Source organism: Ursus americanus, chromosome 2 (assembly GCF_024610735.1).
Source record: "Ursus americanus isolate L20-20 chromosome 2, mUrsAme1.1.p, whole genome shotgun sequence".
Classification (NCBI taxonomy): domain Eukaryota; kingdom Metazoa; phylum Chordata; class Mammalia; order Carnivora; family Ursidae; genus Ursus; species Ursus americanus.
This window is the reverse complement of record NC_142128.1, coordinates 9157750-9175212: the sequence shown is the minus strand read 5'-3', so window position 1 is coordinate 9175212 and position 17463 is coordinate 9157750. Positions and strand designations below refer to the sequence as shown.

Sequence of the window (17463 nt, the reverse complement as noted above, 5' to 3'; positions counted from 1 at the left end):
TTTCTTTTACGTGTGGAGTTGAAAATCTCTTCATATGGTTGGAAGCCGCTTGTATTTCCTTTTTTCTGTGAACTGATTATTCATGTCTTTTGTCCATTTATGTTGATTCGGTTTTTCCCCCCTCACTAATTAGTGGGGCTCGTTATGAGGGAAACTAGTCCTTTGGCTCTTAATAACGGCAAATATCTCCCGTTTGTCTTTTGACTTTGCCTGTAGGTCTTTGCCACACATCAGGCTTTGATTTTTCTGTAGGCAGATTTTCCAATCTTTTCAGTTAATATCTTCTGGGGTTTGTGTCATAACCCAGAAAGGCCTCGTGGAGAGTAACAGAAATTCTCCCATGATTTCTTGTAGGACTTTTCCTCTTTCTTCTCTCTTTTTTAAATCATTTAAATCTTTTATCTATCAGGAATGTCTATTCATGTGAAGTGTGAGGTGCGTATCTCACCTGCTTTTTTTTCCAGCGGGTTAGTGAGAGTGTATTTTGGGGAGGACGGGCACAGGGTCAGAAAGGTAGAGCAGTGAGCAGAGAAGAATACGAAGAAGTTTCCCTGCCAGTGGGTGTAGAAGAAACTGGGGTGACATATGCAGCTAGGAATTGCTGAGATCATCCAGGTGAGAGGTGAACCCAAGGAGGCCTGAACTAGGGCAGAGGCAGCAGATAAGGTAAAATGTGGGGAGAGGGTCCTGGAAATCGAATCCATAGCACTCAATTATTGGTTCACTGGGGAAAAGCAGAAAAAGATGCCCATTGCCGCCTAGGTGATCTATTATTAGCAGAGAGAACTCAGTGTTGTAATTTCTGGCCTCACAGAAGCAGGGTACTAGGATTCAGACCCAAAGACTGAAGATTCCCTGGGGCACACCCGGAGGATGTTCAACAGGGTGTTGGGAAGGTGGGAGGGAGTATCAGAGACCTGGAGGAGGAATTCCCCACTGCTGTCTTGAGGGCCAAGTGAAGGAGTTACACATTCGGTTCCTTGGCTGGACGGGGTGCGCCCCATCCTGAGGGCGATGGCATTCATCTCATCTTTTGGAGGGACTGGTTCCTGAGAGACTGTACCAGGAAGTCTAAAACTGGGGCCACAGGAATAATCCTCTCTTTACACAGGACTTTACTATTTTCAAAGTATTGGTTGCTGGTTGGTTGGTCCTGTTTTTAAAGATGGAGAATGGGTCCTGAAGGCAGGGAGTTGCCCACCGTTCGGGAAGGAATTCGCAACAGAGCCCGTACTATTACTACAGTACTACGACTGGCAATGACTTCCATTTCTAGAGCACTTCCTACTGCACGGAGTTAAAACCCTTTAGGAACGCAAGTTATACTGCCTGATCCTCCTGACCCTATAAAGTAAGAACCGTGGTTCTGCAGGAGGCAGAGGTGGGACTCTCACCCACCATCCAGGCAGCCAGACCCTTCACGCCCGAGGGCCCTCCGCCCCCTCCCCGCCTCTTCCGTCCAGTCCGCGCCCAGTGCCTGGTCACTTTCCGTCCTCCGCCCCAAGCAGGTCCGCATTCCCGCCCGGGCCCTCTGCGGTCTACCACCCGCCCCGACCCGGGTAAGGGCACTGGAGGTGGAAAGCACACGCAAGCGGCAGCCGGCGGTAGCAGGCCAGGCCCCGCGGCGCACCGCCACGGCCCAGCGGTAACCAAAGAGGCGGGGCTGCGGCAGCGACAGCGTCATGAGCGGCAGCAGGTACAGCCGGCGCGGAGACCACCGCCGCCTGGAATACGCGAGGCCAGAGCCCTGCCGGGGCCGCCGAGGGGGCGCGGCCGGGCCGGGCCGTACCAAGAGCTCGGATTCGCCGGGGGGGAGCCTGCCTCGAGAGCGCGCGCGCGGCTGGGTTGGGCGGGGCGGCGCCCCCGACAGCCACGCCCCCACTCCCTCGGCCGGCGCGGGCGGTGGTAGCGTCTCAGTGGTGCGGGCCTGCGTCCTACTCAGGTGGCCACAGTGTTGCCGGGCCGACCGCGGTGAGTGCGCGCGGTCGTGGTCGCGGGGTTGGGAGGTCGGGGCGCCGGGTTCAGAGTACCCCGGCCTGACGGCTTGTGGCCGCTTCTGCTGCCCGGGCCCTCGGCGCTAGGGCGGGCTCTGGGGCCGGGTCGCTGCGTGTCTCAACTGACGCTCGCGCGGAAAGCGCGGCTTCCACCCCGGTCCTTCCCGGGGCGGCCTTTGCCCTCGAGCTGACCTCTCGTGGCGCCTTGAGGGTCGTGGTTTCCACGGCCCAGGGCGCCTGACGGACCCCATGGCCGAGGGCCGAGTCTTGGCGTCGGAGGGCTCGGTCTCCAGTCTCCGCGCCGCCATCCTCAGCTAAGCCCCTTTTCCTGTCAGAGGCTCAGTTTCCCTGTCTGTACAATGGGCCTCAGGAGGAGGCCAGTTATTGAGGTAACTCACGTAGGAGACGCTCGATGAATGCAACCTGCTCGATGAATCCGAATCTGACCCTGCAGCATCAGGTGGGCTCAATGGAGGGCTCCGGGGAGCCTGCCAGCCCTGCCTCTCCTGAGAATCGCTCTGGGTGCGGGCAAGGGCATCCCTGGGGGGCAGTGCTCCTCCTGGGCAGGTGCGTCGGTGGCCACTGCGACACATCTTTGCGGGGCTCCGCTGGTCAGCAGTGACACCCTTGGCTTGTGAGAGCAATTGGGTAAGAGGTCGAGGTCTCCTGGGAGGCGAGGGGGCTGCAGGGAACTTGACCTCGACTTTTTGCTTACATTTCTCCAGACCGTTGTGTAAGCTGGTGAACGGTACTGAAGAGTTTGGGTCCACTTCAGAGAACGTGTCTGCTTCCTTTTCTTAGACCCATAAAATACAACCTGCCCTCTGAGCTTGGCCAAACTAGAGAACAGTGCTAGCACCAAGCGGGACGGGGTTGGAGTGGGTAGTTCTGGATTTGAATCTTGGGCCCTTGGCAGGACACTTCTTGGACCCTTTGTTTCCTCCTCAAGGAGTACAGATAGTGGTAAAGCCCACTCTGCCACCCACACAGGGTTGAGGTTCTGAGGCTCAAGAGAGAGGGTCTTGGTCTTGCAGGGTGACATTGAAAATTGTAATATTCCGTTTGTGCGGGGGGTCCTCTGAGATCCAGTGTCCTTACTGTGCAGTGCTGTAATTCCTTAGGCCTGTCATTTTGGGAGAAAACCTTGATTAACTGCTTCCAAGTTCTGTCTGTACAGATCCCCTATGAGTGGTGGTGGGGTTGGCTTGATCAGGAAAACAGTGCAGAAGTCCCAGTTGGTAGAGCAGCGAACCCAGAAGGGATCGCTTTCTTTTCTCTCTGTCCCTCTAAGGAGGTCTTCTTTTCTTTTCCAGGGAATGGGCAGTTCTTGAGCTTCTCATGATTTTCTTAGCAGGTGAGGTGAGAAACTGTGTCATTGGGCAGATAGCTTAATCATTATCTCAATTGTTTAAAAAACAGGGCTGCATTTCAGATAACAGAGTATTAGCTTCCAGTTGTGTTGGGGTGTTGAAAACTTCCGGGGTGTGTGTGTGTGTGTGTGTGTGTGTCTGTCTGTGTCTGTCTTAACTCTCCAGAATTCTTCGTGTCTAGCACTTGGAAAAAGAGCAGATAGGTTTGAGTTGCAAGGAACCCCAGGGATATACTTCAGCACCTGAAAACAGGGTTGACCTCAGCTGACATGAGTAAGGCGGGTGAATACTTCTGGGTGGTACAAGTTTGTAAATGGCCACAGGATTTGTGGGTTGCCTGACAAACCTGAAATTTTAGGATCTGCCAGTGACTCCCTTAACTCCTTGAAAATCAGGATCTGAGTTAGGTAAGTCCACCTGTGTTCAGGAGAGTATTTGGAATCAGGACTACCTGGCACATCAAGAATATTTATTGGCTAACCCTGTGGAACGTTTCAGGTTAACAAGAATTTAGCTCTTAAGCAGTTTTTTTTCCCCCGATGGAAGCTTCTATAGTTGTAGGACCTTCCATGGTTCCAGAGAGCCCAGCTGCCCCTGCAACATCTCTGTGTCCTTGTGTTTTACAAAGGAGCAAAGCACAGGACGGGGGCGGGGGGGGGGGGGTGTCAAGGAACCTGACTTCCAGCTCAGGCACTAGCAGCGTGTGCCTCTTGGCAAACCAGCCCAGGCCTGTGGGCCTCAGTTTAGTGCTTTGGGATTGAACTTATATGTCAGATGCATTTAAAAATTATAATCAGAAACAAATGAAATGGAGAAATGGCTGTTTTTATAAAAATGTCTTTTTTTCTGTTTACAGAAATACTAAGTGCTCGTTATTTAAAAAAAATAAAACTATTAATACACAGTGTAGTTTAGTGAGCATTCCTCATAGCCTTATACTGAGATTAAAAAAAAATCACCGTTGATGGTATAGTATACATTCTCCAGATATTTTTTCCACATATAAAAACATTTATTATCTTTTTTTTACTTAACAGAAATGTGTTACTATTTAATTTTACTATAAATTTTAAACACGAAGTCATACTGTCAGTCATACTAAACAGTATGAGGCTTGCTTTTAATTACTTACCATGATAAATCACTGTGCGAAGCTCTACCTCATTCTTTTTTTTTTCCTACCTCATTCTTTTTAAAAATGACACAATATTCCGGTAACTGGTATTGGGAAAAAATGTGGTTTTTGGCAGCTTTTTGCTATTTTGAATTCTGCGGCATGAGTAGCCTTTGTTCTTTACCTTTGTGCGATTGGACAAATATTTTTACATTATGAATTCGTAGAAGAGCTGGATCAATATTCATGAACTTTTCAGCGTATTCGTTTAACAGATACTGAGTACTACATGCCAGGCACTATTTAGGTGCTGGAGTTTTAGCAGTCAACAAAACAGACAAATCCTTCATGGATCTGAACAAACAACACACATGATTTGTCAAATGTTGATAAGTAATTTGAGATTTAACTTTCTGTTAGATATCAAATTCATTTAAAAATTAAAATCCACAAAAAAGTGAAATGGAGAAACAACTTTATAAGAATGTATTTTTTCTGTTTGCAAACAAAGTTAAGTGTTCATTATTTTAAAAAAAAAGACTGTTACAGAAATATGTAATATGAATGCTGAATGTCCTTCAGAGCCTTCCACCAAGACATTTTCTTTACTGAGAAAAATAATACAGAGGGGTGCGTGTGTGTGTGTGTGTGTGTGTGTGCATTGATAGAAATGCTGTGACTTTCAATGTCTGTGGATATTAAACTCCCCTCCAAAAACATTCCCTTATTATGTTCCCACCAGCAGAGACTCACGTTTTTAAATTCAGAATTCTCAGGTCCATTGTGAAGACGAGCTGCTAATGGCAGAGATACTTTTATTTCAGGAAAATTTATGCCAGACTCTGTGCTGAGTTTGTATTATATATGCACATGTGTGTGTGTGTGTGTGTGTGTGTGTGTGTGTGTGTTTTAATTTCTCTGATGACCCCAAAATGCTGGTGTTTTCATACCCACTTGGCGGGGGGGCGGTAACTCAGAGATGCAATCATTTGCTCAAGGCTAAGAGTAAAGCTGAGGCCTCACCCAGGACCATCTGCTTCCAGAGCCCTCGCTTCCTTTTGTGCTGTGTTACCTCCTTTTCTGACAGCAGAGGATTGTCTTTTTATTTTGGTGGAAGGGAAATTGCCTAATACATATAAGTACTTAATAATATGATTATTCCTCCTCGCTTCTAATACCAAATCACCAATAAGTATGTCTGTCTTTTTTAATTAAAAAAATATTTTTTTTGGTGGGGCTGCCTGGGTGGCTCCGTCGGTTAAGTGTCTGACTCTTAATCTCAGTTCAGGTCCTGATCTCAGGGTCATGAGTTCAGACCCCGAGTTGGGCTCCGCACTGGGTTTGGAGCCTGCTTAAAATCCTCTCTCCCTCTGCGCACCACACCCCCCTCACTCTCTCTCTCTAAAAGAAAAAAAAAAAAGGAAAGAAAGAAGGGGATGGTTACCATAAAAGGCCATATATGAATATTGTCCTCAGATGCAGGGAGGTTAATTGGGGAGAGTGTGCAAGGAGGGCATGCCCTACTGTCTTAGGTGCCCCTAAGTATGTCTGTCTCGTATGTCTCACTGTACATTTCATTGTAGTGTAAGAAACTAAATGAATATCTTGTGGAGAGATAGATAATGCCAGTTCTTTATTATTATTATATAGGTTACAGAACAAAGTTGCTTTTCCTGAGCAGTTCTGTCGTCTGGCATTTGATAGAAATTTAGACTCACCTGGCAGGTGGGGAGAGGCTCCTGGGTCAGAGGTAGTTTACCAGCTTATACGGGCGTTGGCCCACACCAGGCCTTATGTCTTCCGCCATGAAGAGGGAAAAAGAATCCTGCTTCACCTGCCTCCTGGAAACAGTTCAAAAGGTGTTTATTTTTCAGCAGTTAATTCTCCCCATTCTTGGCAGTGTTTCCATCCCTGTGGAATGACACTTCAAAAATACATCTTGGGCCCTCAGGGTCTAAGCTTCCATGTTTAGGGCCTGGTTCAGGCACTCGAGAATTCTGACATGGCGGGGAACAAACAAACAGTAACGGCAGGGTGTGTGGAGTTCCTTCTTGAGATGATGCGTGTGAAGTCCTTGGTGCTGAGCTCACAGTGTGCTGGGGAGCACTCAGGTCGAGCTGCCTTTATTTGGGGGTCACGCAAAGCTCCACGGAAGTGGCGTTTGATTTGGGTCTTAGAGGGTAGGTAGGAATTCACTGAGCCCACCAAGGCACACCTCCCCCGGGGGGTGCAGGGTGTGGGTTGCACGAGGCTAGGAAGCCATCGGGGCTTCTCTGAAGGGATCTTGTGAACCATGCTAAGTGAGGGGAAGGCATTTATTTATTTATTTATTTGAGAGAGAGAACATGAGCAGGAGGGGCAGAGGGAGAGGGAGAATCTGAAGCAGTTGATGGAGCTCTGTGATGGGAAAGCTTTTAAATAGGTCGATGACGTGACGAGCACAGAGCAGCGTATTCTTGCATTGGCTTTTCAGACTTCCCTACTGTCAGTAGCCTCCTTTCTGGGTGAATTCATCATTTGGGAGTCTTACTCTGCTTCAGTTTGTATCCTCCTGTTTCAGCGTTCTACATCCTCACAGGGTTTTTCCTTCCCCCAGCCCCCTCCCCAGGTGAGGTATTTACATCAGTCGTGTTGTGTACCTGTTGGGATATGTGTGTGTGTGTAGGTGGTGGAGGAGGCCCATGGGGCAAACCATGGCTCTTTGAAGGCTGGTCTGTTGGTTGGGTCCAGTGGAGTGGATTCATCAGCCTGTTACAAAAGCCTGATGCTGGTGTTTGTGGCAAGTCGGTTAAGACTGGAGTAGGTTGTGAACAAAGCACCTGGGGGACCCAGTCCTTCTTCAGGGTGTCTTGTGGAGAAAACTGCTGATGTAGGGTCTTGTTTCACTTATAAAGAGGTGACTGTGGCGGGGGGAAATCTCCTTTATTGGGGTGCTGGAGGGGGGAGACATTCTGATCTTTGCACAGCGTCTGTACACAGCTGAGAGAATCAGATATGTGCCTTCCAGAAACGAGTCAGTTTCAAGGCCAAACTGGACCATAATGGTGGACCAAACAGCGGCATCATCAGCCATGGATTGTTTCTCAGAGAACTGGATTCTTTAAGAGATGCTATGGTAGGAAAATAGAATGGAAAAGGTTGGCTTTTGTTTACTCAGTTGTGCTCACAGAGAAAGATGGACTCTATGGGGTATGCCCTCTGATGTGGGACTTACGTAACGTGCTTCTGGGCAAAATTTATGAATTATGTTTAGTCATTTTATCTCCCCTCTTTTATCTTCAGCGCCTTTTCCTGTGACTCCCCCCACCCCCCACATTTGCCAAGCTCTGCCTTCCACCTGACCTGTTCCTTTGGTGCTCGTGTGACAGCGTTGTGACCTTGAGATACTTTGATCCTCGCTAGCACACATCATCATTGCACTGGGCAGGCTGGGTCTGTACAAAGGTTTAAGGGCTGGGTAGGAACATATGAACTTGTGCTCACCTCTGAATGCTGAGTGTTGACTTTATCCGTACGTCACCTGGGGTCGGTTTTCAACACTGCAAATGGGGATGGTGGTTCTTGAATGCACGGGAGAACGGATCAGCCAATTGTGCCCAGCTTCTTCTAGGGGTGGGGTTTAGATTGGGATACATTCCAGCATCAGCAGGTTTTCCCATGGGGGATTTGTGGTCCAGTGAAGAAGAGTGTTGGTTGGTTTCAGTTAAGGGTTTCAGAACCTCTGTGATTGTTTAAGAAACCAAACAGTGTCATGTGGACAGGTTGGGTGCAGGGCTTTATGTAATGTGATTAACAAATTCTAAAAGGTCGTTTAGCATGGCAACAGAGATGAAAATGCCCATCCCACCTGCTAGAACCGCCCCCTACACCCCCCACCAGCAAGGCCTCTCTCTCCCTGTTAGTGACCTCACCATCTTCCTGGTCCTGAACGCTCTAAAGACAAGAGACCGGTTTGCCTTTGCCTTCCTGTTCATTCTGGGTTTCCACTACCATGCAGTCCCGTCCGTTTTTAGTCTCTGACTCTCTGTCTTTCTCCCCTGCTGTGGTCTTACTATGTCCCCTTCATTTCCTGCCACACTCACCCCTAATTGGCCCTCCTGAGTCTGTAAATCCTTCCCACTCCACCCCACTGCTTCTCAAGATCCTTCCACGCTGGATTGATCTCCAAGCCCTGCTTCTATGACCCCTCTTTGCTCAAAGATTTACGGTCACTCTTGCTGTCGGGTTGTTTGCTGTTTTTCCCTTCCTCCTCCATCTGCCCCCCACGAAGGATACGGAAGTGGCTCATAATAGAAGGAGCCTAATCCTCCCTCTCCCTAATGGCAATATGGTTGGAACAGAATGTGAATTCAGTGGGAACAGGGAACCGCCCCATCATTGCCATGAGAGTAAGCCAGTGTGTGGTACCGAGCCAGGTGTAAGGTGGGCACTCACTGAATACCAGCTGGCTGAACAGAGGAGCGAATGGGAGAATGAGTGATGATGGCTTCTCTCTCCCTAGTTTCTTGCTTCCTCATGCAAATGGACTGAACCCAGGTGTCGATGTTGTGTCTGATCTGTGTCTCAAGATTACTCTAATGTGCAGTATGAACTTTTGGGAGGATTTTAATTTTCCATCTGGGTGTGACAATTGAAGTGTCTCAAGTTTCTCCTCCAGGTACTAGTTTATTCAATAATTCAGTAATGAATCATTTTATAATTGAAAGAGAGAAGGAACTTCAGTACCTCTCCCATCATATTCTGAGTTTCTCTACATCTTTCTAGATTGTTACCTGGAGGCCAAAAACATGAATCAATGTGTTTATTTTAAAAATGCTACTGAAATGAAGAAGAGGGTTCTAGTGTAAGCTTTGAATGTCTGTTGTATGTCATGTCCCGTGCTAGGTATTTTATGTCTCATGAAGTCATCAGAACGCCGTGAGGACAGTCACTGAGAGCCTGAGGCTGAGTGATCATGTGCCTAGGGTCCCATCATGTGGAGGTGGCATATCTGGGGCTTGAATCAAGGTCTGTCTGCCTACAAGACCCGTGTTCTTTCATGGCTCAGCTGGGTTTTGAGTTGAATTCCAAGGCCAACAGTCTCCTCAGCCAAACCCCAAACCAAAGAAATAACTAAAAGCTGAGAGCCTAGTAACTGAGAGGACCCTGGGAGGCAGATAACCCTATGAAAAGGCAGTCAAGGGAAGTCGGATTAAGCACAAAACTCAGCTCGGAGCTTCCTAGAAGCAAGCCAAAGAAGGAAGGGATTGAACAAGCATTACTGGAAAAGGGAAGCAGGTCAGTTTAGCACGAGAAGCACTCTCCTCTGGGCCTTCATCCCGGGCTTGTTGAATAAGGCCGTGGGCAGCAGCTTCCATATCCAGCAGGCGTTTGTAGACCACCTGTGAGTACCAGGCCCTCTTAGAGGTGCTGGGACCGCGCGTGTGTGTGGACAGGATCGACAGGATGATGGTGGCTCAGGCCCCGGGAGGAGGGAACCCACAGAAGAGGAGCATGGCCCACAGAGAGCCCTTCCTGGGACCCGCTTGGGTAAGGGCAGAGAACTTCAGTCTCCGTTATTAATGCTGCAAGGGCAGACCTTTGGGGGAATGGGAGCAAGAGAAGACTCAGCGGGATGTATTCTGGCAGGCAGGGGGGAAAGCAGGAGAATCTGGGAGAGTGGGTGGGGAGAGTCCCTTTGCCAGAGGTGGGAGGCTGGCAGGCCAAAGTGAGGTCATGAGGCTCTCAGCATATCCTACGTGCAGCGTCCTGCCATTTTGCTGGGAAAGTCAAAAGGCCTGGCGTGGCGTGGCTTCTTGCCCCTTAGTGACCACAGCAGAGCCAAGAGCTGTCAGAAGGCAGTACTGATCCCGTTCCAGTGCTCCCGGCTGAAGGGCCAGCAGGCTGTACCTTCAAGTGTGGAGTGATGACTCTGGCCCGGGACAATTGTGTTGATTCAGCCATTTGGCAGCTGTCAGCCGAGCGCCGTTGGGCCAGGCCTCCTGAGCACTGGGGGCACAGAGATGCAAGGCAGCTCCCACCCGACACTGGCCGCTCCCGTGTCTCCAGGGGTGGTTTAATTTTGAGCAACACTGTCACCTGATGGTATGGCTGGGATGTTAACTGCAAAACACACCCCAGGTCATTCAGTGAAGCAACTTCTAGCTATAACTTTGCCCCGTTCCGAAAAGGTTTTGAAGGGCAAAGAAATGGAGGAGAGAGTGGCTCTGATGCCCGCTGGTCTGGGTTTGAATCCTGACTCTACCGCTTATCCGTTTCCTGCCTTTGGACAAGGTACTTTAACCTCTGTGGTAATTACAGCTCCTATACCTCAGAGGGTTGTTGTAAGGATGAAATGAAATGGGAGAACGTCCTATTACAGGTGCTAAATACAGGTTAATTGTTACTACGGTTAGTATTTATTTAGAAATAAATAGATGAGGCGAATAGAAAGTGATGGTGGTGGGAGACCTAGGGTTAAGGATAGTGTGTGGCTGTTCGTGGCACTTGGAGTCCGTGCAGAGGTTCCCGATGTCCAGAGAAAGAGGGGAAGACAAATCAGGAATGTGGAGTGACTGCAGACGGGTACGAGGTTTTCTTTGGGGGTGATGGAAATCCTGAATGAGACAGCAGTGGTGATCACACAGTGTGGGTGAGTATATTGAGAGCCACTGAGGTGCGTGCTCTAAAATGATGAATTTTATGGTACGTGAATTAGATCTCCATTTTAAAAAATCCAGTTAATAGGCCCCAAGTCCTTGGGGCACCTGAGTGGCTCAGCTGGTTAAGCGTCCAGCTCTTGGTTTCGGCTCAGGTCATGATCTCAGCATCCTGGGATCGAGTCCCAGGTCGGGCTCTGCGTGAAGCGGGGAGTCTGCTTGAGATTCTCTCCCTCTGCCCCTTCCCCGGCTCACTCCTTCTCTCTCTCTCTCTCTCTCTCTCTCTCTCACTCACTCAACTATGTAAATAATTTTTAAAAAAATAAGCCATGAGTTCTTGAGCAGCTGGGCTCCCAGGGTTCTGCCCCCGGCTGCCCGTCTCCTCAAGTGGGTTGTGCACACCTGTGGCTTCCCCACATTTCTTAGCCCTCTTAAGAGGGGGCAACATGTATTATCACTTCCAGCCTGAAGCATTTAAGAGCTGGGGCTGATTCCTCTCACAGTCTTCCTCCCATCACAGCAACCTGGAATTTATACACTGAGGTCGCAGAATCACATGGAAAGAGCTGCTTGCACTACTGAGTCCCCTTATGGGAGCCAGGAGCTGAGCAGAGTCACCTGGCCTTCGCCAGACGTTGCATCACGTTAGGCAGTAAACTTCTCGGGGTATGTGTGGGTGTCAGAAGAAGACACCTTTTCCCAGTACAGTGACCTAGAGAGCTGTCCTCCTTGCCCCTCCCCCAAGGTGTACTGTGTGATGTGGTGTGTATCTTTCCCAGCAGGAAGCCACAGCAGGTGCAGTGGGAGCCGTGGCTTTCATGACCCTTGCAGGGGCAGCTTGCTGTGGCCAAGTACGCTGCAGCTGTCCTGGCAACACCTGTCAGAGGGAGGATTCAGCTGTCAGCCTCAGGAGCCCCTTGCGTGACCTGATATCCCAGGTGACAGTGCAGTGTAACGTCAGCCAGCCCCGGAGGATTTGTTTTCCTACCCTCGAAGAGAACGTGGTCAGGGCAATAAGAAACTCTTATTAGCTAATGGTTTAGTGCTGACGAACAGTCTTGTAAATGGTCTGATCATCGTGGGTGTTTTTAGGGACACCACAGGATGGTCATCTGCCATTTGATTATTGTGGACTTGCTCCTGTTGTTGTGAGCTTTTAATAACCCTGCTCCCCAAATCTTGTGGCTTAAAAGCATGGCGTGAGTCCACAGACACAGATCATGGAAATGACCTCTGTACACATTGGATCTGACGCGCAGCTGTGGTCGAACCTCAAGGTGAAGCACGGGCGGACTTGGGGGTTCCAAACAGTGCCATCTGAGGCCTCAGCCCGATGGCAGTCTGGCCTGACCTCTTGATAAAATTGGCCTCCTGGGAACGGGCTGCCCACATCTCCATTCCAGTTGGCCATCAGAACCCTGGCTTCCTGTCCACTCGTAGGCAGGGTGGTGGGTTGTGAAGACGCTTGGCGGACAAAAAGAAGGCCTACTGCCTGAGAACTGCTCTGGATGTGGAGCTGTTGCCCAGAGCAGCCTCACGTGGCTACCTGGTCCTCACTGCCCCAGCAGACTCCGGTTTTGCTGAATGGCATAGCCTCCTGCTGGCCGAACCTAGGGTGACCCAGCATGGGAATTAAGTGGGACCATTGTGAGCCAGGAGTTGGGCCACCCCCGGGATCATGACCTGAGCTGAAGGCAGACATGTCACCAACTGAGCCACCTGGGCACCCCTAAGCCATAACTCTTGATCCGAAGTTGTTCGTGATCAGGTGAGAGGAGGAGATGGGGAGAGAAGGAACTCTCCTACAGGGTGCTACTGCTTTCTGCCATCACCACGCATGCGTAGGAAGGAGCAGGCGCAGATTTTATGAAGGAAGTGGCACGTGAGTTCGTCCTTGAATTTAATTGTTCAGCTTTGGTGGCTACCGTAGAAAAGGGAAGAACATTCTTAGGAGGAAGAACAGTGAAGCAAAAAGAGGCAGCAGCGTGTGAGATGTGTCTAGGGAAGCTGATGGGAAGGCCTCACAGTAAGGATGCCTCTGGATTATTTTTTAAAATGTGTTATTTGCTTAGAAGTTGCCAAAATGATACAAAATGAGTTTCCTTTTATTTTTCACCTGGCTTCCCTTGGTGTTAATATCTTATAAAATTAGAATACAGTTACCAAGAATAGGAAATTAAGATTGGTATGGTATTATTAAATATAAACCAAGGGTGGGCAAACTTTTTTTTTCTTTTTCTTTTTAATTATATTTATTTGAGAAAGAGAGTGAGAGAGAGAAGGAGCAGGGGGAGGGACAGAAGGGAGCTTGAGGTGGGGCTCCATCCTGGGACTTGGGGATCATGACCTGAGCCACCCAGGTGCCCCAGGGCAAACTTTCTCTGTAAAGAGCCAGAAAGTGAATACTTTAGGCTTCGTGGGTTGCAAGATCTCTGCCACAACTCCCCAACTCTGGTGTTTTAGCAAGAAAGCAGTCGTAGGTCATCTGTAAATGAGTATGACTGTATTTTAATAAAACTTTATTTTCAAAAGTAGTCAGCAGCCTGGGTCAGTGCTTGACCATAATTTGCCAACCCCTGAACTAAACAACATCCCTTATTAGAATTTTGCTAGTTGTTTTTCCACTAATTTCTTCCTTCTGTCTGAGGGTCCTGTCCAAGATCCTGCTTTGCACCTAGTTGTCATAGCTCTTTAGTTTCTTCCCACCTGAGACAGTCCCTTCGCCTGTCCCAACCTTGTTATCTTCTAGAACGCACCCCGGTTGGTGTTTGGCCGATGTTTTCTCGTGTTTGGAGGAAGGTTATGCATCTGTGCCAAGAAAACCACCAAGATGGTACCATGTCCTTCTGAGTATGTTGTCTCAGGCGGTTCATTACTGGTGACGTCTACCTTGATCTCTTGGTTGGGTTGATGTCTGCAGGGTTTCTCCTCTGCAAAGCTGCTGTTTTCTCTTTGCAGTTAATAAGTATCTTGGGAGAGGGAACTTCGAGACGGTGCAAATCCTGTTTCTCCCGGGACTTTTGCCCACTAATTTTAGCACATCTACTGGTAGGTCTCATCTGCAAAAATTTACCGTGGATCTGTCTAATGGCAATTCCCTGTTTCCCTCTTTCCTCTCACATTTATTAGTTGGAATTCTGTGAGGAAGAGCTGTGCCTTCTCTCCTATGGTTTATTTATTTGATTATGTATATCACTGTGGAGTCACAGGTATTTATTTATTCTATTCAAAACCCAGTACTCCACTAGCTAGCAGGGAACGATCCAAAGAGGAAAAATTGAGAAAACAATCCCATTTACAATAGCATCAAAAAGAATCAAATACTTGGGAATATATTTATTTATTTATTTATTTTTTAAAAAGATTTTATTATTTTTTATTTATTCGACAGAGATAGAGACAGCCAGCGAGAGAGGAAACACAAGCAGGGGGAGGGGGAGAGGAAGAAGCAGGCTCATAGCAGAGGAGCCTGATGTGGGGCTCGATCCCATAACGCCGGGATCACGCCCTGAGCCGAAGGCAGACGCTTAACCGCTGTGCCGCCCAGGCGCCCCTTGGGAATAAATTTAAACAAGGAGATGGAAGACTTTTCCGCTGGAAACTACAAAACGTTGCTGGAAGAAAATAAAAAAGACTTAAATAAATGGAAAGACATTTTCTGTTCATGGACCGGAAGTCTTAATATCATTAAAATGGCATTACGCCCCCAAAAAACAATATAGATTCAGTGCGATCTCTATCAAAATCCCTGTGGCTTTTTATGCAGAAATGGAGAAGCTGATACTAAAATTCCTAGGGAATTGCGAGGAACTGCAAATAGCCAGTCTTGAGGATGAAGAACAAAACGGGAAGACTCGTACTTCCTGATTTCAAAACCCCCCAGAAAGCTACAGTACTTAAGGCAGCGTGGTGCTATTATAAGGATAGACCCATAGGTCAATGGAACAGAATTGAAATCAGAACCTAATTCATGCATATATGGTTAAGTGATTTTTGACAAGAGTACCAAGGCCGTTCGATAAAAGGCAATAGTCTTTTCAACAAGTGGCACTGGGACAACACGATGAAGAATGCAACGAGAATGAGGCGGGACCGCTTACCTTACTTTACAGCATATACAAAAATCAACTCAAGGTGGATCAAAGACCTGAACAAATGTCAGAGATAAAACTATAAAACTCTCAGGAGAAAACGTAGAGGTGACTCTTAACGACCTTGGACTTGGCAGTGGTTTCTCAGATATGACACAAGAATCATAGCAACAAAAGAAAAAGCAGATAAATTGGACTGTTTTGAACTGAATGTTTTTGTGCCCCTAATATCCATATGTTGAAATCCTAACCCCTAATGTGATGGTATTAGGTGGAGCTTTGGGGAGGTAATTAGGTTATAGGAGTAGAGCCCTCATGAATGGGATTAGTGCCCTTGTAAGAAGTGACAGGAGAGTGGGGCACCTGGATGGCTCAGTCAGTTAAGCAGCCAACTCTTGATTTTGGCTCAGGTCATGATCTCAGGGTGCTGGGGTTGAGCCCCACATCAGGCTCCCACTCAGTGGGGAGTCTGCTTGAGGATCCTCTCTCTCCGTCTGCCCCTCCCCCCCACTTCCCCTAAAAATAAATAAATTTAAAAAAAAATAGTGACAGGAGGGTTTCCTTTCTCTTCCTGCTTTCTGTCCTGTGCGAATATGAGAAAGCAGCAATCTACAAGCCAGGCAGCAGGCTCTCACCAGACCCTGGATGTACTGGTGCCTTGATCTGGATTCCCCAGCCTCCAGAACTGTGAGAAACAAATGCCTCTTGTTTAAGCTGCCTAGTCTCAGATATTTGTTACAGCAGCCCGAGCTAACACATGGACTTCATAAAAATTAAGAACTTTGATGCATCAAAGGACCCTATCAAGAAAGTGGAAAGACAACTCACATAATGGGGAGAAGTATTTGCAAGTCTTATATCTGATAAAAGTCAAGTATCTAGCATATGTAAAGAACACTCGTAACAACAACAAGAAAACAACCCAATTGAAAAATGAGCAAAGGACCCGAATAGATATTTTTCCAGAGAAGATATGCAAATGGCCACAAGCACACGAAAAGATTCTCAACATCATTCGTGGTTAGGGAAAGGCAAATCTAAACCACGGTGAGATACCACTTCACACCCACCAGCATGGCTATTTAAAACAAAAAGTAAAGCAGAAAATAACTGATGTTGGTGGGAACATGGAGAAATTGGAACCCCCGTATGTTGCTGGTGGGAATGGAAAGTGGTGCATCCGCTGGGGAGAGCGGCGTGGCAGTTGCTTCGTGTGTTAACCATAGCATGACCGCATGACCCAGCAATTCTGCGTCCAGTTGTATACCCAGAGAACTGAGAACAGGCGCTCAGACCAGCGCTTGTACATGAATGTAGCAGTGTTATTTGTGATAATCAAACAGTGAAAACAAGCCAAATTCCATCGTCCAGTGAATGAATAAGGAAAGTGTAGTAGAGCCGTACCTCGGAATAGTATTCAGCCATAAACAGGAATGAAAGGCTGACACCTGCTCCAACATGGTGAACCTTGAACACATGAGGCTCAGTGAAAGAAGCTTGTCACAAAGCACCTGCTGATAGTAGGATTCCATTCATGTGAAATGTTTGTAATAAGCAAATTAACACAGACAGTAGATTAGAGGTTGCCGGGGGCTGGGCAGCAGGGATTGATGGCTTCCTGGGTACTGTGTTTCCTTTGGGGTGATGAAGAACTTCCGTAACTAGATGGTGGGAATGGATGTACATCATTTTGAATGCACTCAGTTCTGTGTACCGTACAGCACTCTTGAGGATGGCAGATTTTAGGTTATGTGTATTTTGCCGCAATACAAAAAAATAACCTTGGAGATGAATTATACCCGCCCCCCAATCCAAGAACATTAATTATTTGGGTGCTTAAATTGTTCTAGCTTTAGCCATCAGGACCTCCTTTGGGATGTCTCCTGGCTTAAGCGCCATATTTCCTTGAACTTTTCCTTAATTTATGGCACTATGAGATGTTCCAGGCTCATCTTTTGTTTCCCATGCACCAGCCCTGGAACCAGCTCGTCTTTAAGAAGCCCTGGTTCTTTTTATTGGGGAATAGTCTTCAGAAACCAAAATGTGGGTGCTCGGTGACGATGCTGATTTTCACTCTGATCTGCCCCCAAAGAATAGGAATGGGAGGGACGGTAACCCAACGTTCTTCGAGTGTTTGCAGTTTCCCCATGTTACTCTCCCATAGCCCGGTTAGAGTCTTTAGATAGGAAAGAGGTCAAGGGAAGTTGAGATTTGCCTAAAGTGCTAGAACTATTAAGTGGCAGAGCAATTTTGAGC

At 47.9% G+C, this 17463-nt stretch overlaps 1 protein-coding gene across 2 annotated transcripts in view; it reads left to right on the top strand.

Moving 5' to 3' along the window:
- The first annotated feature begins 1841 nt into the window (after positions 1-1841).
- POR (cytochrome p450 oxidoreductase) overlaps positions 1842-17463 on the top strand; it is a 58475-nt gene continuing 42853 nt past the window's right edge. The window contains exon 1 of one of the 2 annotated variants that reach the window (XM_045786231.2): positions 1842-1971. Coding sequence is in view for 1 of the 2 variants with exons in the window: in XM_045786229.2 (XP_045642185.2) it covers positions 2407-2454 (48 nt within the window). In the remaining variant the exon portion in view is untranslated. Of the gene's footprint in view, positions 1972-2008; positions 2455-17463 lie in introns of those variants that run through there. The other variant, XM_045786229.2, reaches the window with a different exon arrangement.